The sequence below is a fragment of the Macrobrachium nipponense genome, chromosome 23 (genome assembly GCF_015104395.2).
Source record: "Macrobrachium nipponense isolate FS-2020 chromosome 23, ASM1510439v2, whole genome shotgun sequence".
Classification (NCBI taxonomy): domain Eukaryota; kingdom Metazoa; phylum Arthropoda; class Malacostraca; order Decapoda; family Palaemonidae; genus Macrobrachium; species Macrobrachium nipponense.
In genome coordinates this window covers 23,301,694-23,321,042 of record NC_061090.1, presented here as the reverse complement: position 1 = coordinate 23,321,042, position 19,349 = coordinate 23,301,694, and the positions used below count along the sequence as shown (strand labels likewise).

General features: G+C 33.8%; 2 protein-coding genes across 7 annotated transcripts in view; one reads left to right on the top strand and one right to left on the bottom strand.

The window, feature by feature from the left end:
• The window catches only part of LOC135199451 (activated Cdc42 kinase-like), a 28,247-nt gene extending 16,679 nt beyond the window's left edge, over nt 1-11,568 (top strand). For 5 of the 6 annotated variants that reach the window (XM_064227541.1, XM_064227551.1, XM_064227532.1 and 2 more), the window contains 3 exons: nt 2,905-3,719; nt 6,872-7,223; nt 9,494-11,568. In XM_064227541.1, the coding sequence (XP_064083611.1) occupies nt 2,905-3,719; nt 6,872-7,223; nt 9,494-9,712 (1,386 nt within the window). In that variant the 3' untranslated portion in view covers nt 9,713-11,568. Of the gene's footprint in view, nt 1-2,904; nt 3,720-5,906; nt 5,983-6,871; nt 7,224-9,493 lie in introns of those variants that run through there. The other variant, XR_010311074.1, reaches the window with a different exon arrangement.
• A 565-nt stretch (nt 11,569-12,133) lies between these two features.
• Nucleotides 12,134-19,349, bottom strand: part of LOC135197283 (protein transport protein Sec31A-like) — a 178,742-nt gene continuing 171,526 nt past the window's right edge. Inside the window, 4 exon segments of the mRNA XM_064224415.1 lie at nt 12,134-13,484; nt 14,842-14,913; nt 15,953-16,129; nt 17,732-17,842. Coding sequence (XP_064080485.1) covers nt 13,296-13,484; nt 14,842-14,913; nt 15,953-16,129; nt 17,732-17,842 — 549 coding nt within the window. The 3' untranslated portion in view covers nt 12,134-13,295.

Below are 19,349 nucleotides of genomic sequence, written 5' to 3'. Positions count from 1 at the left end.
CCAGTAAGATGTGTCAAGTGCCTGTGTAGACTAAAACGATCCGTCCACCAGTTTTGTCAATCAGGTTATTGGCATAGCATAGAGATTACCTTCAGTAAATTACCGTCACGTTTCTTTGGAGAGTAAGCTGTCCATTTTCTAAAACAGTTTCCCGTCCATTTATCCAACTTGTGCCATAATTTAATAGAGTGGATTTTTGTAACTAGAATAATGCATTGTAAATAGTTTCTTTCTCATGGTTAGCATAATTGGTTTTTAGTATTCAATATTGAAACTTATTAAGGCACTGTCTTTTGACTAAGTAATTAAATACTAGGTGTTATTATTGGGATATTAATGGTCACAAAATACTAGGTAACATTTTAAGTTATTCTGCATATTTTCATCCATACTAAATACATAGTCAAAGATGTCTCACTTCTTGCTAGATGTTTTCCAGACAGTTCTGTAATTTTGTAGCCATTAGGAACATACTTCAGTTAAATGTGGCAGTATGATTCAGTTATTTACTCGGTAAATGACCACAGTATGATAGGTATTTCTGCCAATGTCTTGGAAAAGGATCCAGTTATTTAGGGACAAAGGACTATTATTTGTATTAGTAGACTTTATATGAAGTTAATGGGGAATATCATTTATCCTGGTAGACAGCAAGTGAGATCATGAGAGTTGTCATGGTCAAGAGTGAAATTGTGTTGTCATCATGAAATGAATGGATAACAATAGACTATCCTAGTGTCAAGATTAAGAATTCTCTCCATGCAAATTCATAAGTAAATTCATCTTCTCTTTTATTTTCTTTAAATTCTCTTCTCACCTGTTGACTAATTTCACTAATTTGTTACTAAAGCAAATATTGTTTGTTCTTGAAGTACTTTAATTTAACAATTCCAGTTTGGTGCTATTACGAGATGCCTGTTTCATCTGGCATTTTCATGTAATATACGTATGTCATTTCAGGTTCATTACTGGATTCTTTTATTCAGTGGACAGCATTTTATATACATTTCAAGTTTTTTCAAACACGATTTGTGCTACTTGAATCTTCACAATGAAAGAATCTGGAATGAAAATGCTAGGTTTTTATAATTTGCCCAACATAATTTTCAAGGCTTTTTATTCTTCATCTATTAGGGGTTGAAAGTATATGTAGTTATTTGAAACCATTTAAATTATACCAACCTATAGTTGCAGGATCTTTCAAGTTTTCCAAAGCAGTGATAAAGATGTTCAGATAATTGTTGTAGTTAGGATAGTGATCATTGATCTGAAATTGTAACTTTTCAAGTTCTTATCTTCTCTTCATCTTGACACTTTGGATAAAACTAGCACTTTACCAGTTTTAATTTTGTAATTAAAACTGATGTAGAATATACTGTACTAACTTTATGAATGCATTTTAACTAAAGTAACTTATGTTGTAGCACAGTATAAGTAATAGATTTACAGATTCCTTAGATGGTAATTCCTCCCTCTTTATCACTGGTTGTTGTTCCCCCAATCAGATATAGATATCTTCTGGAATAAAGAAAGTAAATGTATGGTACAATATATGAAGGCAACCACATTCTCACTGCATGGCCCTCTATGTATCCTATTAATTTTACAAATAGATACTGTGTAAGGAATGATAAGAATGAATGCCATTTACTTTGTATGTTTTTGAAAAAAAAGCAGGGAAATGTTTGTAAAGGAAGCATCAAGTAAATTAAATTACAAATATTTGATTTTGTATAATGCTTTTCATTCTTATGTTTTAAGCATATGTCTTTTGTTTGTAGCCTAATTATTTCTGCTTATGGTCAGAAATTCAAAGAAAAAGTACTGTTGCTGAAAGTTGGCCAGTGACATAATTGTTGACCTTTTTTACTGTTATAGTATTTTGAAATGAATCTTAATAGAAATTAGCCATAAGTAGCAGCATTTTATTATTAACTGATATTTTTATGTGCCATATGATTTGACTTATCATAAAGTATCATGATTGTTACTAGAGTTTGTATATTTAATAGAATGAAATTTTGTAGAATTGAACACTGTAGTTGGACATGGGACTCTTGAATTAGTTTTAGAACTGCATGAAGAAAATGTACAACATTAATGCTGTATTAGGATCTGTGGTCGGGAAATTGTAGTGACATGAATTGAAAATGGAAAATGACTCCTATATTTTCAAGAAAATACATTCAAGCTTATAAAACTGATCTAATAATAATATTGTAGTAAAGGACATGTAGAAGTATTGCAGCCTCAATTGAAGAATAAGGGAGAGTGAAAATAAATGAGTTTGGAATCTAAGTTTTATGATAAAAGTTTGTCTTTGCATGTTAAGTGTTCCTGATAGGAATATCTTGATTGCAGTAAAACATGCTGCATCATAACTGTCTTTTGTTCATATTCCATTCACTATGTATTTGTGTACAATACTTGTTAAGAATCACTGTTTGATCAACTATTTCAAAGTGTATGTTATAGGTGCATAATATTCATTAGATTGCATGAATTTCAGTACCCCTATCTATGATAAAATGAAAGATCATTTTACTGCAGAAATAATTACAGTACTTGTAGTGGCTTAAGTTTTTGTATGTAATTGTATAAATGAATGTTTCTGTAATCTCTGCTGTCTAATAGAATGCCTTCATGAATTTTAAAATACATATTATGGTTAATACCATTCCATTTTACGTATACAGAATCCTGTTTCTTTTCCCCTGATGCATGCTTTGCATGTTCTTATAGTTCACCTGTTTTAGCAGCTTATTTAATTAGAATAGTAGATTTATGACTACATTAGTTTTATTCATTTGCCTATAACAAGTGATTTTGATGCTGTGTTGTAAAGTCTTTTTCCTTTATTTTGTTTTATGTTAGCATATTTGTTTTTTATTTGCCCCAACACAGTCAAGCATATCAGAGGAGGCCAAAGAAGTTTACAACTCCTTAGTGGACCGTCCAGGACTATGTGAACCTTTACCCTACCGCAGTGAACCCGACCCGCCAATGTGTGAATCAGAGCCTGCCGAGCACAACCCATTACGCATGTTACGTGCTGGTGTCACTGTTAGGCCCAAGATTAGGGGAAATAAACATAATTTTAGTACTGGATTTAGCACTATAGAAAGAAGTCATGGTACCAAGTCAGGAGTGAGAGATGGACTAACAACTGCACAGAACAATAACTTTGATATTGGGACCCACCAGACTTTGCCCAAAGGTTTTAAGCATAGTAAAGTGCCCCCTCCTGTGAAGCCCAAACCAATGCCATTAGTTATTCCCAATTCTGCTTACAATGCTACTGGTGACCCTGTTACAGAGAATAACACAGCATCTTCTGACAGTACAAGTACAGATGGAGGCAACCATGATGCAGGAAATCCGCTCCCTCTGCCTCCAAGAGATCGCACAAAACAAGCAGGCTCTTTGACAAAACCAAGGCATCAGCGAAAGCACCCTTTAATAATCCCAGGCGGAGTTGCTAATTCACTGCTTCGTGGAGGTGGACATACCCCTGCCTTGGGAGGTAATTCTGAGAAAAATGAAGCTCCAACCGGTCGACTTGTTATTCAACACACACACAATCCTCATTTAGAATCACACAGCGCTGATACCCCTGCAAGTATATCAAGTCCAACCAGTGTTGATGGCTTCAGTAATGAAGATGGTAGTACTACACCTGGTCCAAGACTACCCCCTGCTAAACCTCCAAGACTTTTCACGTAAGTGTTACATTTCTATCTTCTGCCTTTTCTGATGGGAAAGCTACCATAGAGAATGCAGTAAGATCCAGACCCTTGGTTAATAACAAGTGCTATCAGTAATGTTATGATAAATCTACAAAATATTAATCTATGTATTACCTTAGTTAGGTGCTTTACCAAGAAATGGGTCCACTCCTGTATAGTGCTGACAATAGCTACTTGCCACAAGAGCACTTCATGTGAATTGTCCCTGGCATCATTTGATCTTACAGTTCTTCCTCTTGTGCTGTTGGTTGTTTGCTTTTATATTGTTTTGTTGTAAAGGACATGGTGATGGTGAATTCTTTAATTCATTCTAGATTATTGGCATAATTCCCATTACATTGGTAGTGCTTACTTCTGCAGTGCCACACCCTGAGATTTCATTATTTTTATTCTGGCTTGGCTATACTACTCAATAACAGTAAAACACCCTTTTTATATTTCTCTCAGATTTTTCAGGTAATTTAAGCCAAGCTCGAGATTAAAAACAGTGTTTTATCATACCTCTTTGCCATTGGTATCAGTATTAACAATCAGTGTCAAGTGAAGGTTAATAGGCTAAAAACATTGACCATTTGCTCTACTCATAAGCAACACTTGACATGATTGGCAGATTCTTTGACATTTGTACAACATTTGAATACTGACTATATTCAGCTTCATGATTTTCAGGACCCATTTCAGACATTTCTCACAAGTGTTGTAATTGTTGGAATGTATTAGTTGCTTCATGGTGTATTAACTATTTCTGCCACAAGATGGCTTTGCTGTCTTCTTCCCAGGTACTTTAATGTTTTGAACACCAAGTTCTTTAATACCTGTGAACATCTTAAGCAACACATTATATAGCATTAACAACTTAAAAAGGGTGCCCCCCCCCAAAAAAAAAAGGCCCCCCCCCATATTATGCAGGTTATGCTGACAATATTTACAACTTAAAAGTCCCCATATTATGCAAGTTATACTGACAATATGTACAACTTAAAGCCCCCCCCCCATATTATGCAGGTTAACTGACAGATTGAAAGCTTCATCTGATGTAGGATTTGCTGCAATATCAGCTAATGAAACGAGCCTGTTTCAATTGCCCAGTAATATGGGTTAGCAATTAAGATTATGAAAGATATGGCATGACAGGAATTGTAAATCTTTATTGATGAAAGAATGCTTCAAAAGCTATTCAATTGTATTGTAGTAGTATACTAAAAAAGTTTTTATTCGGCATCCCACAAATTATCTAAAATCAGCATTGACTTTGAAATATGTTTGATCTTGCTCATGTATGCATGAAAGGAAATGATGCTGATAAAGCAGCCAAGTGGCAACTGTTGTGACTAAATCAAGTATGTACAGTACGTATTTGGATTCCTGTCTGCTACCTTTCCTGTAACCTTATCTCAGTTAAGAAACAGATTCACTCTTCTGGATAAAGCAAGATTTTTTTTTACCTTTGATTTTTCTTTCTATGACAGGCTAGCAAAGGACAACTCCCCTTTCCCATTAGCCTTAATCCAATGATGTACTATATTTAATCGGTCATGTATTAAGTTCCTTTATCTTGTTTTACAGGTATAGGTAGTAGAATACCTATTCTTATTTATAAAGTTGTTAATAGATTGCAGTCATATACCCCTAGAAATTGATACCTAATCAATCATAAGTATCAGGGTTGTGTATCTACAATCTGAAAGTAAGAGGTAGTTTTTTTATAGGTTCTAATCTGGTTTGTCTTTATCACGTTCATTTGATGTAGAATGTATTTTCTGTTCAGATGCTAAGGTTTTGGCTAGATTTTTCATTTTATATTAACTGATTGGGTGTTGAAAAAACTAAAATATTTATGACTTGTTAAATAAGCATTCTCTTTATCAGCATTCATCTAGTACAGTAAAAATTTTTATATGTACATATACTATTGCAAAATCCAAGTTCAGATTATTTTATTTTTTCCTTATAGAATTTTTTGTGACCAGAGTAACTAACTGATTAGTTAGTTACAGGGTCTGACATCTGACATCTCCATGTGATTCTTGATAAGATTCTGTACTAGTTTAGTTTTAGTACATTTCTGTTAATGTTGTGAAGGGTTATATATTTTGCTATTCATTAAAAGCCAAAAATATTTCTCCCTGACCTCGCTTATTTCTGTTCTTATATTTCAAGGATGAGGGAACTAACTTCAGATTGACTTGGTTAACTCTTCTCATAGAGGTCATCTGTTGCTGTAAATTTTCAAGAGGTATCTTAGTGTAAAAAAAGAAAAAAATGATCTTCCTTGTGCTCATTATTCCTGTGCAATACGAGGAGGACTCTCCTCCAAATACAATTGTTTGATGCATGCTTCCGTATATGCTACCTACATGCAACTAAAGTTTTTGCCAAACCCTTTAGACTACCCCTAAGAGTTGAGTTTTGGCTTGATTGCGTATCTTTAAAATTTTATCATTTTTTTAATGCAGTTATTAGTTTTATTTTTGCTTTGATAGCTCTTAGAAAATTATAAATCTTATTGCTTTCATTACAGTTCTCAATTATTGGTAATTAAAAATACATATCCTGATTACTCATCATTCTGCAAGATTTTGCCATTTCTGCTTGTTGACCCATAAAAATAGATATCATCTTTAGTTTCAAATGGTGACACCACTTTTGTTTTATGTTCTTTCCAAAGGTTGTCTTGATACTAGAATCACCAAATAATAGTATGTGATGTAATTTTCTTTTGCTCTAGTTTGATATAGTTGCCAACTTTAAGGCAGTAAGTTTTTCCTCATGCTAATGGAAGTAACTTATGGTAATACACTTACCCATTTATAACAGTAATAATTGTGGAGAACATGTATTACTGATGTAGTGATTCAAGTCAAGACAATATATAAGAGGTCAGTCCTAGAATGCTATGGATGTTCAGCATCAAGCATTAATTAAAGTACTTTCCTACAACTGAAAAGAAGATACGGCTTATTACGTAGCACATTAAACTGAATAGCATGCTGTGATATTGAATGATTTAGATGCAATGTTGAAACTCCTGCATTCTCTGTCCTTTTCTGTAGTTTGTTTAAAAAGTTAGCAATGTAAAAATATTCTCATAAATAGTGTTTTCAACTTGTTCAATATCATTACAGAAGTCCAACTGCCATGGATGACAGCTTTGAAAGTCAAGTTGCCAGTGAAATGGATGCATTGGATGACATACAAGAAGAGGATCAAGGAGTCTCTCCAGTTGGACGAATGCCTCCTCCATTTCCCAACCCTGACTCCTATAACAGTACTGCAGAACCTCATGTTACAACAAATGGCTTTGGTGAGGGACCAGGTAGTGGAAGTGGCTCTTTGTATCAATCAGGTGACCATGTGTCCTGCGAAGACCTCTTAGATTTTGCAATGGACAGACCCAACTCAAGAAGAACTCAAGGGCCTGCACGAGGAACTCAGTCAGATGAAGTTCATATAATGCAGAAGGTTTTAAAAAATGAGGTGGGTTTATAAAAACTTTCCAAGCGTATTCTTCACTTACATTCACCAATTGGGTTTTTACAGTCCAAATTTTACAAATAAAAGCTGAAAATTTTCTTTACTGGGTCAACAATGCTGTCTGTTGATTAGACCATTAATCATAAGATGCCTTCTTCTATGTAAAACTTGCTCCAATGTCCAGACATACCATCATCCCATAAGGAACTTACCCATTCCATCAGGCCAGATTTCTCCCAACACTATATTAATACTTAATGTTTGTGAATCGTTAACATCATCTCGGCATTGCTGTCCTAGATCTCGTCTTTTTTTGGTGTCATTCACCAGTGTGTTAATGTGTGAAGTGATTGAATTCAGTCTGCCTACCTTTATGAAATTCAAGTAACTACCCAATATCTGTTGTTTTTTTTGGGAAGGGCTTGTTTTGTCAATAATATTATCTTAATATTTTGTTGTTGTTGCTTACTAATGTTAGTTGTTGCAGCATTCAGAGTGGGTATGTGGTTCTTGCAGCATGCTACATTTTCAGAATTTCTCACTTCCCAGAGAGGTTTTAACATATTTTTTTATGTTCTGGATATTAATTTACATTTTCCATTATCAAAATTTATCGAAAAATTTTACTTCATGTTATATTTACATCATTTTCATGGATATTGTCAAGGCTGCCAAGCGTACAACTCCTTTGTGTCCCCCCCTGAACAAAGACTAATTTTATTATGGCAGTTGAAGTTAATCTGCTTTGGATTATATGAGGGTATTAGCACTGGTGGCATTCATGGACCTTTGTACCCTTACTGCCCCTTTGCAGCCACCTGGATCTCCAGGTCAACCTTGTGAAATCAGACAGTGACAGTTCCTCTAGGCATGGCATCAACACCAGGTGAGGGTGCAGTCCTAGGAGGACAAAGTTCACTAACTAAAGTATGCCCTCCAGCCAGAGACTTAGAGCATATAGGTGGCAAATGGTGATACTTAGCTGGAGAAATCCTCACTTGGGCAGTCATAAGATGACCCTCATTCCAAAGTCTTTCAGGGTTTCTTTACTCCCTAACTCCCCAAGTACTAAACAGTAGATCCATCCATTCGAGTGGTCTCTCGTTGCGCACTTCTGCAAAGCATTACATACTGCAGCTTTTGTTTACCCCTGTAAGAGACCTATTTACAAACCCTAAGCCACCAATTGTGCCTATATTGCTCCCCACAACTAGACACTGCAACATGGGCCACATGCACAGTGCTCCAAATATGAAAACTACCTAAAGGTCTACATGTTCTCTCCCCTTCAGGCTGATCCATTGTATTCTTGGTGAAGTTGAGGTATTCAAGGAATGCCTATGTGATCCTTGTGACAAACCATGTGCCAACAGCAGGTTTGGTATCTAGACCTTTCAGGGCTATTCTTGGTTCCCAAGCAGATTCCACAACAGGTTGCCCTCCAACGTCACACATTGTGCCTTTGAAGAAAGGCTTTTTCAGAGGTAGCAGTGGCCACTATTGCTTTCTTGCAAAAGATAAGTGATGAACCTTTACAAGGGGAAATAGGAGGAGCAAAGAGAATGCTTCTGCTTTCCTTTTATTAGCACACTTACACTTTTTCATTTGCCTCATAATTCAAGTTGCTCTTGTTAGTCATTAAATGATATACATCAGCCTCAGAGCAAACCACCATCAGATTCCAACTTGGAATGAGTGGGCTTCCTGGATCACAAAGTTTTTAATCATTCTTCCCTACTGGGGGATGATTCAGGCATCTTATGATAATGGATTGTAATGAATAAATGATGAATTTATGGAGAGTGAAGCAAAACTCCGCTTTCCATGGCAGTAAAAGAAAGACTGGCATATTGCGGGGTACGGGCTTGGTCGTTGACCTAACATCCAACCTTTATATGTGTGAGTTGCCAGATGTCACAGATTCCTTGTTTTACAATCATTGATTGTTTTTAACGGTTTCCAGCTAGCGCTAGAAGATTATCCTATTGTTAAGACCGAAGGTTTGTTAGTTCCGTGTATCAACAAAGCACAATTTTCATGCAAACCCCTAAAGCATAATGGGTGTAGATACTGAGTGTTGGGAAGACCATAGCTAGCTGGACTATGTGTATGTTCCTCACTGGATAATGGTTCAGCTAGGACAACATAAGTTCCCCAAAGAATAAGGCATCACATGATTAATTGGTGTATATAAAAATAAGGTTTGTATCATAAAACATTGCTTTTGCTAAAAATCTTACGGTTTATTGACGGTTTATTGTATCTATTTTTAGCATGTGTCACCTGAGGAATGCGTAGTGGCGCTTAATGAATGTGAATGGGATGTACATCGGGCCTTGAAGTTAGTGCGTTTACAGTTGCAGCTTCCATCTCACCGTGTACCTATAGAAGCAGCAAGGCATACTTTAGCCTCATTCTCTTGGGATGTCAGCAAAGCAGCTTCATATCTTGTGGCTACACAGGGTATTAGTGAAGATACAGCTCAAGTCTGACCTCTTAATAGTTAAAAAATTAATTAAGCAATAAAATTAGTTAAAAATTATTTAAGCAATAAAATTTTTTATATGGAGTTTCTTCCCTATTATCATTCAAACAATTTAAAGGAGTACTTGAAACACATTTTGTTACCTCAATTTTTCACACTTAACAGTCCCATCCCAGTACAATACTTGAACCACATATGAACATTCTTGTCATCCTCTAAGGTTTGTTGTTTCTGAAGATCACCATCATAAAATATTTACAAGCCCGTGTAATACACAGGCATTACTGTACTTTACAATGTAGTCAGAATAGGGCAGCTATCATAAATAATTTATCATTGAATTATCTAGTAATTTTTTACATATTTTAAATTTGTCGTTTCCTCCTGTCATGGAAGTCAAGCATTTTGATGTTTATGGAAATATGTTTCTTGTTTCCATGTAGAATAAAAAAATGTCCAGGGATGCATCATAAGTGCTGCAATATCTGACAACTTTGAAATTTTAATTTAGCCACAGTTAGTAATTCTTTTCAACAGCACTGGGTTCTCGTTTATTTGTAAAGATGCAACAGTTTTGGAAAGGTTCATTTAGATCTTTTCAGAAACTAACAAAGAAAAAATGAGTCATATAGTTTATAATCCTTTTCAACAGCATTGGGTTCTCTATTTTTTTGTGAAGATGCAACAGTTAACTTGTTAAGTTTCATTAAGATCTTTGTTTTCAAAAACTATGAAATGAACCTCCCTATATCTTTAATCTTTAAACTTCAAAGTGAATGAGTTTGCGTTTCTCGACATTACTTGATGCTGTGTATGTTGTAATTGAATCGAGTATCTGTTTCAATCCATTTTAATCATTATAGCAACTGTTTTGATATCTACTACAAAATTTTTTAAACTATACTCTGGAACAGCAATGTGATGACCTTGTATATATTAAATAGTTTGACATTTTTTTTTTGTATAAAGAAGTTATAACCTTAATTCTATTTTGATTGGTAATGTAAATAGAGATTATATGAATTATAAAATTATATGATTCTGTACACACCCTCTCTTTGTGCACAGTCCAATTTCCTTTCTGTGCAGTTCCATGGATACAGGATTTTAAATTAACGTATATAAACACCTAGTACATGTAGTACTACTCCCTTCTGCTGAAAACTTCTTTTTAACACCCTTCATTATCATCAGCATGAACTTTAAATTCACTTGTATAGACACTCCTCTTATTGTTAGAACTGAACAGATGCTGGCAAAGTCTGTAGTTTATGCCTAATGATTTTGTACATTTCTTGTATCAATATTGATATTGTAATATATGTTAACTTCCCTACAAAAATTATATTTATTTGATTATTTTAATCACACAAAATGTATTAATGCAAAATGTCAAATGAGATTATTTAAGAGCTTTAAAAATATAGCTTAATTTTAAGTGCACATAAGACTTCCTTTGTATGCAAACAAAAAATAAACAAGTGGTATGTAACTTGCATGGGGTTAAGTATAATACTGTCATATGTATAGAAAAATTAACTTTTTCATAATGCAGTCATCTGTCATCCACATATTTTCATACTTTTGTATTTTTATATTAACATCCTGGATATGCTACTCATGTAACGTACCATCTCATGGTATTTGTTCAAAAACTTTCATTTCAAACAGTCTAGTCCTGTAGTAATGATTCATATTTGCTTGTAAATTTAAAACCACCTCATTTTTTGGATCTACTCTTCACCATCATTGCATTCATTCATAAGGTAGTTGCTGGATTATTACTTCATTGTGAAAAGAAGCAGTGTTATAAAAGTGCAATTTTCATATGCTTGTGTAGCTAAATATAATAAAAAAAAACTATTTTGGATTCTTTCTTCACCTTCGTCTACTCGTAAGCACTGTTTACCACGTATATTATTAACAAACAGTTGAAATTACTAAACTTTGATGAAAATTTGATTCAACTGAGGCTGCAAAGGTTCCTCTCAGTCCACCAGGTAACAGAACCCAGTTCACAGCACTTAACAACATCATGGGCCAAGATGTTAACCCTTCAACCTGTTCCACGATTGTGTGGAAACATCGGTACTCTCCATACTGTTGCAATCTGTAATAAAAAGCCACAGACACAGAGGGTTTTCATAAGGATCATCCAAAGATTTGTCAAACAATCCAGCTTCTACACAGATATATGAGTGAAGGCATTACTAATGGTAGGATTTATCACTCAGCCATTACTAATGGTAAGATTCATCACTCGGCTAAGTGTGTTTCTACTGCATTCCTTAAGCCTTGCAGTCTAGTCAATACCTAATTATAACAGCCAAGCCCTAGGTAGGCTGGGCTTAGTGGAATAGACAAGGTAGATTTCACAGTTAAAAAACTTATAACTTGCAAACAAATGGAAATAAAAAAAAAAAGGGTGTTTACTTAGGCATTCATTTATTTCACTTTTCACTGATCTCCCTTTTCTACAAAAATTTCAAACTAAAACACTTAATTTTATACTAATATCAAGTGAAAATATAATGTTCTAGCTCAAAAGGGAAAACAATATAAACAGTTCCGGTAAATGAATACCTAAACTACAAAGTCCACAAATAACAAAAAAATATTTTATACACTTTTTAGTATTTTACTGGAAAATTTAAATATATTTCATAAAGCACTATTCAACAACCTAAAATCATTTTTACTAAGATCTTCACATATTTACAAGAAAAATCCTCTTCCTTATGGCAAGAAAAGAATGCATGAAGCATGGAAGGTTGAATTGTTCAATGCTACATTACTTGAAAAGTTATTCATACAACCAACATTTATTACAAAAACCATGTATAAGAGCACAGGACAGTTGAACTGTTAGCTTAAACCTACTGAATTCAAGACAAGCAAAAATATTTTTATATTTCCTTCAATTACCATTTTCAATGGTTAATTTACACATATTTGGACAAAGTAACTAGTTACACATTTACACTTGGCATACTATATGATAAGAAATGACATTGTTCATGCTTTCTTAATGATTCATAGCATTAGCTAATTGTTAAATAATCTCATTTTCCCTGACCATTCATTTTGCAAGTGGGTTTATTACTACAATATCGTTACTCAAGATAAATAATCATAATAACAAAAGTATGAAGAGCTTTTTCTTTAAGTCATAAATAAACATCATTTGCAAAGTAAAATTTGTGAAAATGACAAGAATCAATTCACATCCAGACTTTTAGAAAATAAGTACTAAAATTCACGCTAATTTCTACACCTAATTTTCTTTACAAAAACTACAACTAACTTCTACAAGATGTTAATGCCAAGGCTGTACAGCATCAATCTGACTGCATTGTAAATGCAATTTTTCAGTACTTGTCTTAAAAATGCAGTGCAGTACAACAATACAGTATGGTAGAAAATCAAACTCACCTTATATCATGAGCTATTACCCACTTTTTCATTAAATACCCAGCATGCAACCGATAAGCAAACTTAAGAGCAATGTTTTGGGTGAAAAAAGTAGAGTTGTCCATAACTTCACAATGAAATATAATTTACTTAAAAAATTATCTTCTTAAAATGGGTTATTATCGATAGTAAACTTGCAGCTGCATACATGTCTGAATGAGAAGTTTTACTGAAGGCATAAAGGCCGACATCTCACTGAAATTGCCGGTGGTCATGATCTGTGCATGTATCTGTAAAGCTTGACGGTAGTCACCAGTCTTAACTGCCTCCACAAACTGATGGAGACCACTAGTTGTAGGCTGACTCAACTGAAATACAAAAGGAAACTACATGACACAACATGCAGCTGATTGGCACTGGCTATTCTGTACTTTTGTAGACTATACTGTGTGTCAACTGAGCTAGATTTTTGGGTCCTGAAGGAAAATAGTAGCAATGAAGTCGGGAAAATCTGTACCATAATTAATCATCCATGTTTTGTATACCATTCTGAATTCTTTTCATCACCAACATATTCCAAGAAATTACTATTGCTTCATCCACCCAAGTTTGCAATAAACCTGTTCTGTACCAAAGAAAGGACTTGCTCCAGCATTCCATTCAACTACTACATTCAGTTTCTTTATAAGGGCCCCCAGCCCCTTGTCTGAGAACAAGTTCATTATATTATTTTGTTAGATGGATTCAATGAGTGTTCACTTTTTTCCACTGCTATTCGAGCACACAACATCAGATACAAGACATGATTCAATGCCTATACTAACTGGTTGGTTGTGAACAAACTTCAAATCTGAGCATGAAGTGAGTTTAAGATTAACTCAGTAACCATACATGATTAATGACTGTAATGTTGTAATGTCACATATTCTCATCATTACACTATGGCATGAAGTCAGTCAAGACTTGCTACCCCTGTGTTAGGAATTAGGAACTGAATGCTGTATGATAACTGGCAAAACAAATCTCAAATGGATCTGCTCGGTCTTTACACTAAATCAACCTAAATCTCTACTTATTAGTTACTCTCCTTATTGCTCAATAACAAGTGTTCACTAACTCAAAAATATTAGCATCCACTCCCTGAACACCTAAACTAATGTAACAGACCCAAGTTTAGGGAAGGGTTGCTCAGACTAGCATAACTGGCCATTCCTTTGGGTATCCATTTGTATCACCATCAAAATATCAGTAACTTCTCTAAAAAAGAAATAAAATTTATTAAATCTATAAATAACAAAATACATTTGAAAATGACACTTGTCACGTTGTAAGTAGAAAAGGTCATTAATCTGCAACTACTACATTTTTAAATTGGACATTACTATAGCTAAAAGCAGAGCTTAGGAATCATACTTCCTTGACATGACTGAAGTACAACATACATAAAGTGAAACATGCAGTGGAAATTTCATTTCCATGTCGAGAAGTAAGAACAAACAAATTGCATTATTCTTCTATGTTTGATGCCATTACTACTCGAAAATTTCAAGTTCTTTATTAATATACTACTAAAAATCTATCAAAAACTTTTCAGTTACAAAAACATTACCATAAAAAAAATCTGCCATAAGAAATCTTCATTTTATACAACATCACCCATGGATAATAAAAATTATATAAAAAATGTCTAACTAATCATACATAAAAATAGTACGAGTATCTTACCTGTCCAGCTCGAAGCTTATCATAAAGTGCTTCAAATTTGGGTACCAGTCCTTCTAAGCGAGACTTGATTTGCTGTAAAAACAAGATACTTTTCACTTTAATCTAAATAAAGTTGGTGAGAATCTGTGTTGTTCCAGTGTCTCTAGACATAGCACAGTTTCATAAAACTTAGCATAAAGTACCTTGTGCTTAAGGGCAAGTTCTCATCCCAAATACAGACGACAAAATTGCCAGTAAAACAACACATTGGCTATTTATGCCTAGTTTTTTGTTATCGTCTGTATCAGTCTGTCACAATATTTCAAAATACTACATTTTTCCATAATTTATTTAGCAGTTTGTAACAATGATTCTTTCAACTTCACATCGACCTCTAAAGCACAGTTAGGTAGCTATCATTTGTCATTCACATGCCTACACCAAAAAAATAAGCAAGCCAATTAAACTTAATCCTCCCCCATGAAATGGGGAATAAAGAACTCCAAACAATATAAAATGGAGATGATTTACGTCAAGCTGCTATTTGAAGGAAATCAAATGGATGCTAAAATATTACAATAATTATTCATATTGACCTTATTATTGCTGTGAAAATTAGTATGTAAACCACAGGTTAACATTCTAAAATGGAAGAACACTGATTAATAAAACAAAGTAGTCACTACCAATTGAACTATTAACAACAAATATTACCAGACTTTACATGAAATTATTCTAACTACTATAGCAATTTATGTTTTATTATTGTAACTACTACAGCAATTTATGTTTTACCAAGTACAAAAAGAAAAAATCTTCCTGCCTTAAAAGACTATTCATGTATGTGCACAGTTAGTTTACTCATTTCTGGCATGCCAATAAACATTTAAAACGAAATCTACTATTTTACCCAGTTAAGACCCAATTCCCCTATCTTCAACCTTTCTTTAAGTTTAAATGCAGATAAAGGAAATACAGTATGGTGGTGTTGAATTACATTTTTCAACATAATGAAAATAAAATGCAGACTAAAAAAATCTAACTGCACATCAATTCATTGAAAAAATAAATATGTGGCTGCATACTGGATGAAATAAGAAATGCAACATAGTACATACTGTAAAAATCTTACCTGATTCTGTGCAACTGCGCAGCACCGATTTCTAAGGTCATTCAGAACATCTTGGATGACCTGATGTTCTGGGGGTAAGGGACCTTTACTAGCTGGCTCAGGTGCAACTGGAGCTGCTGCTGGGGCAACTGCTCCAGCTACTGGACCTGTGGCCTCAGTGCCATATTGAGGAAATCCCTGTAAATTAGATATAATGCCTCCTTTGTAGCTCAATTTTTTTTTATTCTAATGCAGTTTTACTATTCATAAATTCATTTTCAGACTATCAAAGGCCAGGCCTCAAGGATCTACCCTTAAATGAGGGGAAAAATTTAAGCAAGATTTGTATAAAGGGTGAACACTGAAGCAAGATTAGATCTGAATGAGTAGTGAAAATGAGATTTGAATGTAAGAAAATTGGAGCCAGATTTCAGTGTGAAGTGAAAATTGTGGCCAGATTTCAATGAACAGTGAAAACTGGATCAATTTTTTATGCATGAAAATCAGAGCAACAGTTAATCCGCAATTAAATCAGCATGACAGTGTGTACGCTGATTAGCTGCCATTTAGGTACAGTCTACAAGTATTCTGCACAAGGTTCCCTACTAATTGAACTGAGAAATATGATTCTGCATCAATAAATTATACAAAACCTGCCCTGTAAACTTGGACCAAGTGCTAACTTAATATTTTCTATTAATTACTGTCACTTCTACTTTGTTAAATCTTTAAATCTGTAAGCTGTAAAATCACTGGAATGCAAGGCTAGAAAATCATGTTTATTTACTACTCTTAACTCTTAATACATCTCTATACCTAATACCATTTAAAATTAAATTTGAGATTGGAAACATAAGCTCCTTTAATCACTCTCCACTTGAAAGATAGATAATTATCACAAGTAGCCTCACTTCCAGCAACCAACTTTGGTGAAATTTTTATCTTCAGTCTATATAATGTAAACACATTCCTTGAGCAATATTGACACCAAATACAACATACAAAATTAACATACTGTACTAAGCAATTCAGTGTAGCAAACACTATCTCAACATTTTTAGAAATGATTGGGAAATTCATATATTTCTTTTAACAGCCTATCCAGTACATACCAACAATCTACTGTTGCACAGATCACACAGAAAATCTCAAGCTATATATTGTATCTAAACCTGCAACAAAAATCTTTTTTCCTTTTTTGTGATTAGAATGCTCTAGGAGCAAAAGCTCTTGCCAGAACGTGGATGGCTTAATCAAATCTAGCAACATAACAATATCCCACAACCTAATATCAATTTTAGAAAAAGACATCTAATAAAAACAATTATACCAAACTCATTTTAGCTTCTTAACATGAATAGGCCTTGTAATAAATTTTGCAATAATATCTAAGGCCACAACTTGCTATTTTCAAACATAGGGCCTGATACTATTAAATGTTTCTGTGGTACAGTACAGTACTAAATATCTAAGAGTAATTGGTTACTTTAGTTGGAAAGATCAGACGAGGAATTTTTTTTCACAATACAAAATCTGTTTCATCTATATTATAAAATTAGTCTTTATCATAATATTTTTTCAGATTATACAAGCAGAGAAAAGGCAGTTGCCAACTGATATCTGGAATTCAGATGAAGGTACTATTCTACTGAAAGTTGAGTGCATTAGCAACCAATATAATGAAAGCTGTATTCTTGGAGAACAAAAACACTTCAAATAAGCAGGTATCTTGGGTTAGGATTACTAACAAGAAATTGCACTGTATTCTTCTATACTTGGGGAAATCTAATTATCACTTACCATGAACTGGGTCGGAGGTTCTGGAACAGCACTGCCAGGCACAGGACACATTATTGGCTCTGGCACTTTTGGTACATCTGCTGGTGGTTGTTGCTGCTGCTGCTGTTTTGCCTGTTTCATATTAAAACTGATGAAATAACTGCATAAAATATAATATTGTATAGTCAATTTATGAAGGTTTCTAGGCGGGGTAAACACATACAAGCACTCAATACATCCAGCAGATATATATACACGACAAAACAAATATACATTGAGATATACATCATATTTCATACAAAAGTATTATTCATAATTGTACACTGTACAAGTGCGCTATTATTTGTTTGTATCAATTTTAGAAAAGTTTAATAATTGAATCCATAATCGTGGGACTTCCTATTTCTAGGCTGCAAGAACCTACGTAAATGGGAAATACTAAATGATATTTCATAATTTGCCAAATTGCTAAAAAGATTACTGAGGTAGGACTTAATTACGGTGAATTATCCAGTCAATAAATAATAACACTAAAAATATAGGGTTCAAATTGAATTATTTTTCTTACTAGTAAATAGAACCTTTGTAATTTCTCTAACCCAGCATGTCTGACACCATTTTCCTACTACAACTGTTCCAGATAAACAAACATATTACTGTAGTGCTTTACTTGAACTTTTACTAATGCTATTATGCCTGATTAAGTACAGGAGTGATCTGATCCTATTGAACTTAATGTACACTAAACATTACTGTACCTTGACCAAGAAAACATAACTGTCTTCAGAGCAAGAAAAGCTCTAAAAGAAATTAGCAGATGCCATTTTGTAATATTTTCAATGGTGTAAATAAAATTAAACTATTGTACACAGATTCCACACTCACATTAATTATGCATAGATACTTTAGGCTTGTCCTTTAAATAGAAGCATGCATACCTAAGCAATATAATGTACATTTATGTATGTCTGTATAGTATGTACAGAAGCTAGAGATCAAACTTTCATTCATTCATAGGTGAATATATAACAAATATCACATAAATCTGCTTTTTGCAATCTAACAATTTGATATTTTCCTTAAACATGTCAATCACAGAAAAAGTATTGTCAACAAGAATACCTATAAACAAATAAAACCCTTAACAGTAAATGTGAAGAGAAGGTTTGTAAAAATGAACGCCCTTCTGCAGGGCTGTCTTGTACAATCAATTAGAAAACCAACCATGTTATTTCAATTATAATACAAAAAATACACACAAAACTACTCTCTTAGCAGTGTTCCACTTGTTGTTTTTCTTGCAGATTACAAAAGAAATAAATAATAAACAGACCTAACTTGTGATTAAGCCCTTAATATCATCAGACCAAATGTAAAATGATGGCGATGCATTTTCAGTGGGTTATTTAACATCTAGTATGCCAAGACAATTACAGCAATCAAGTTAGATGAAAAACTGACATGATAATGAAAGCTATCTATGGAAATGTTTAAAGTGAACTTCTTTAATAAGTGCGCAAGCTGCAAATCTTGACTGAAATGCACTGATATACAGGATATAGTTTCTAGAATGGAGTATTGCATGCAAAATTAAGTAATTTGTTGCTGATGCATAAAAAGGAAGGATATATATGACAAA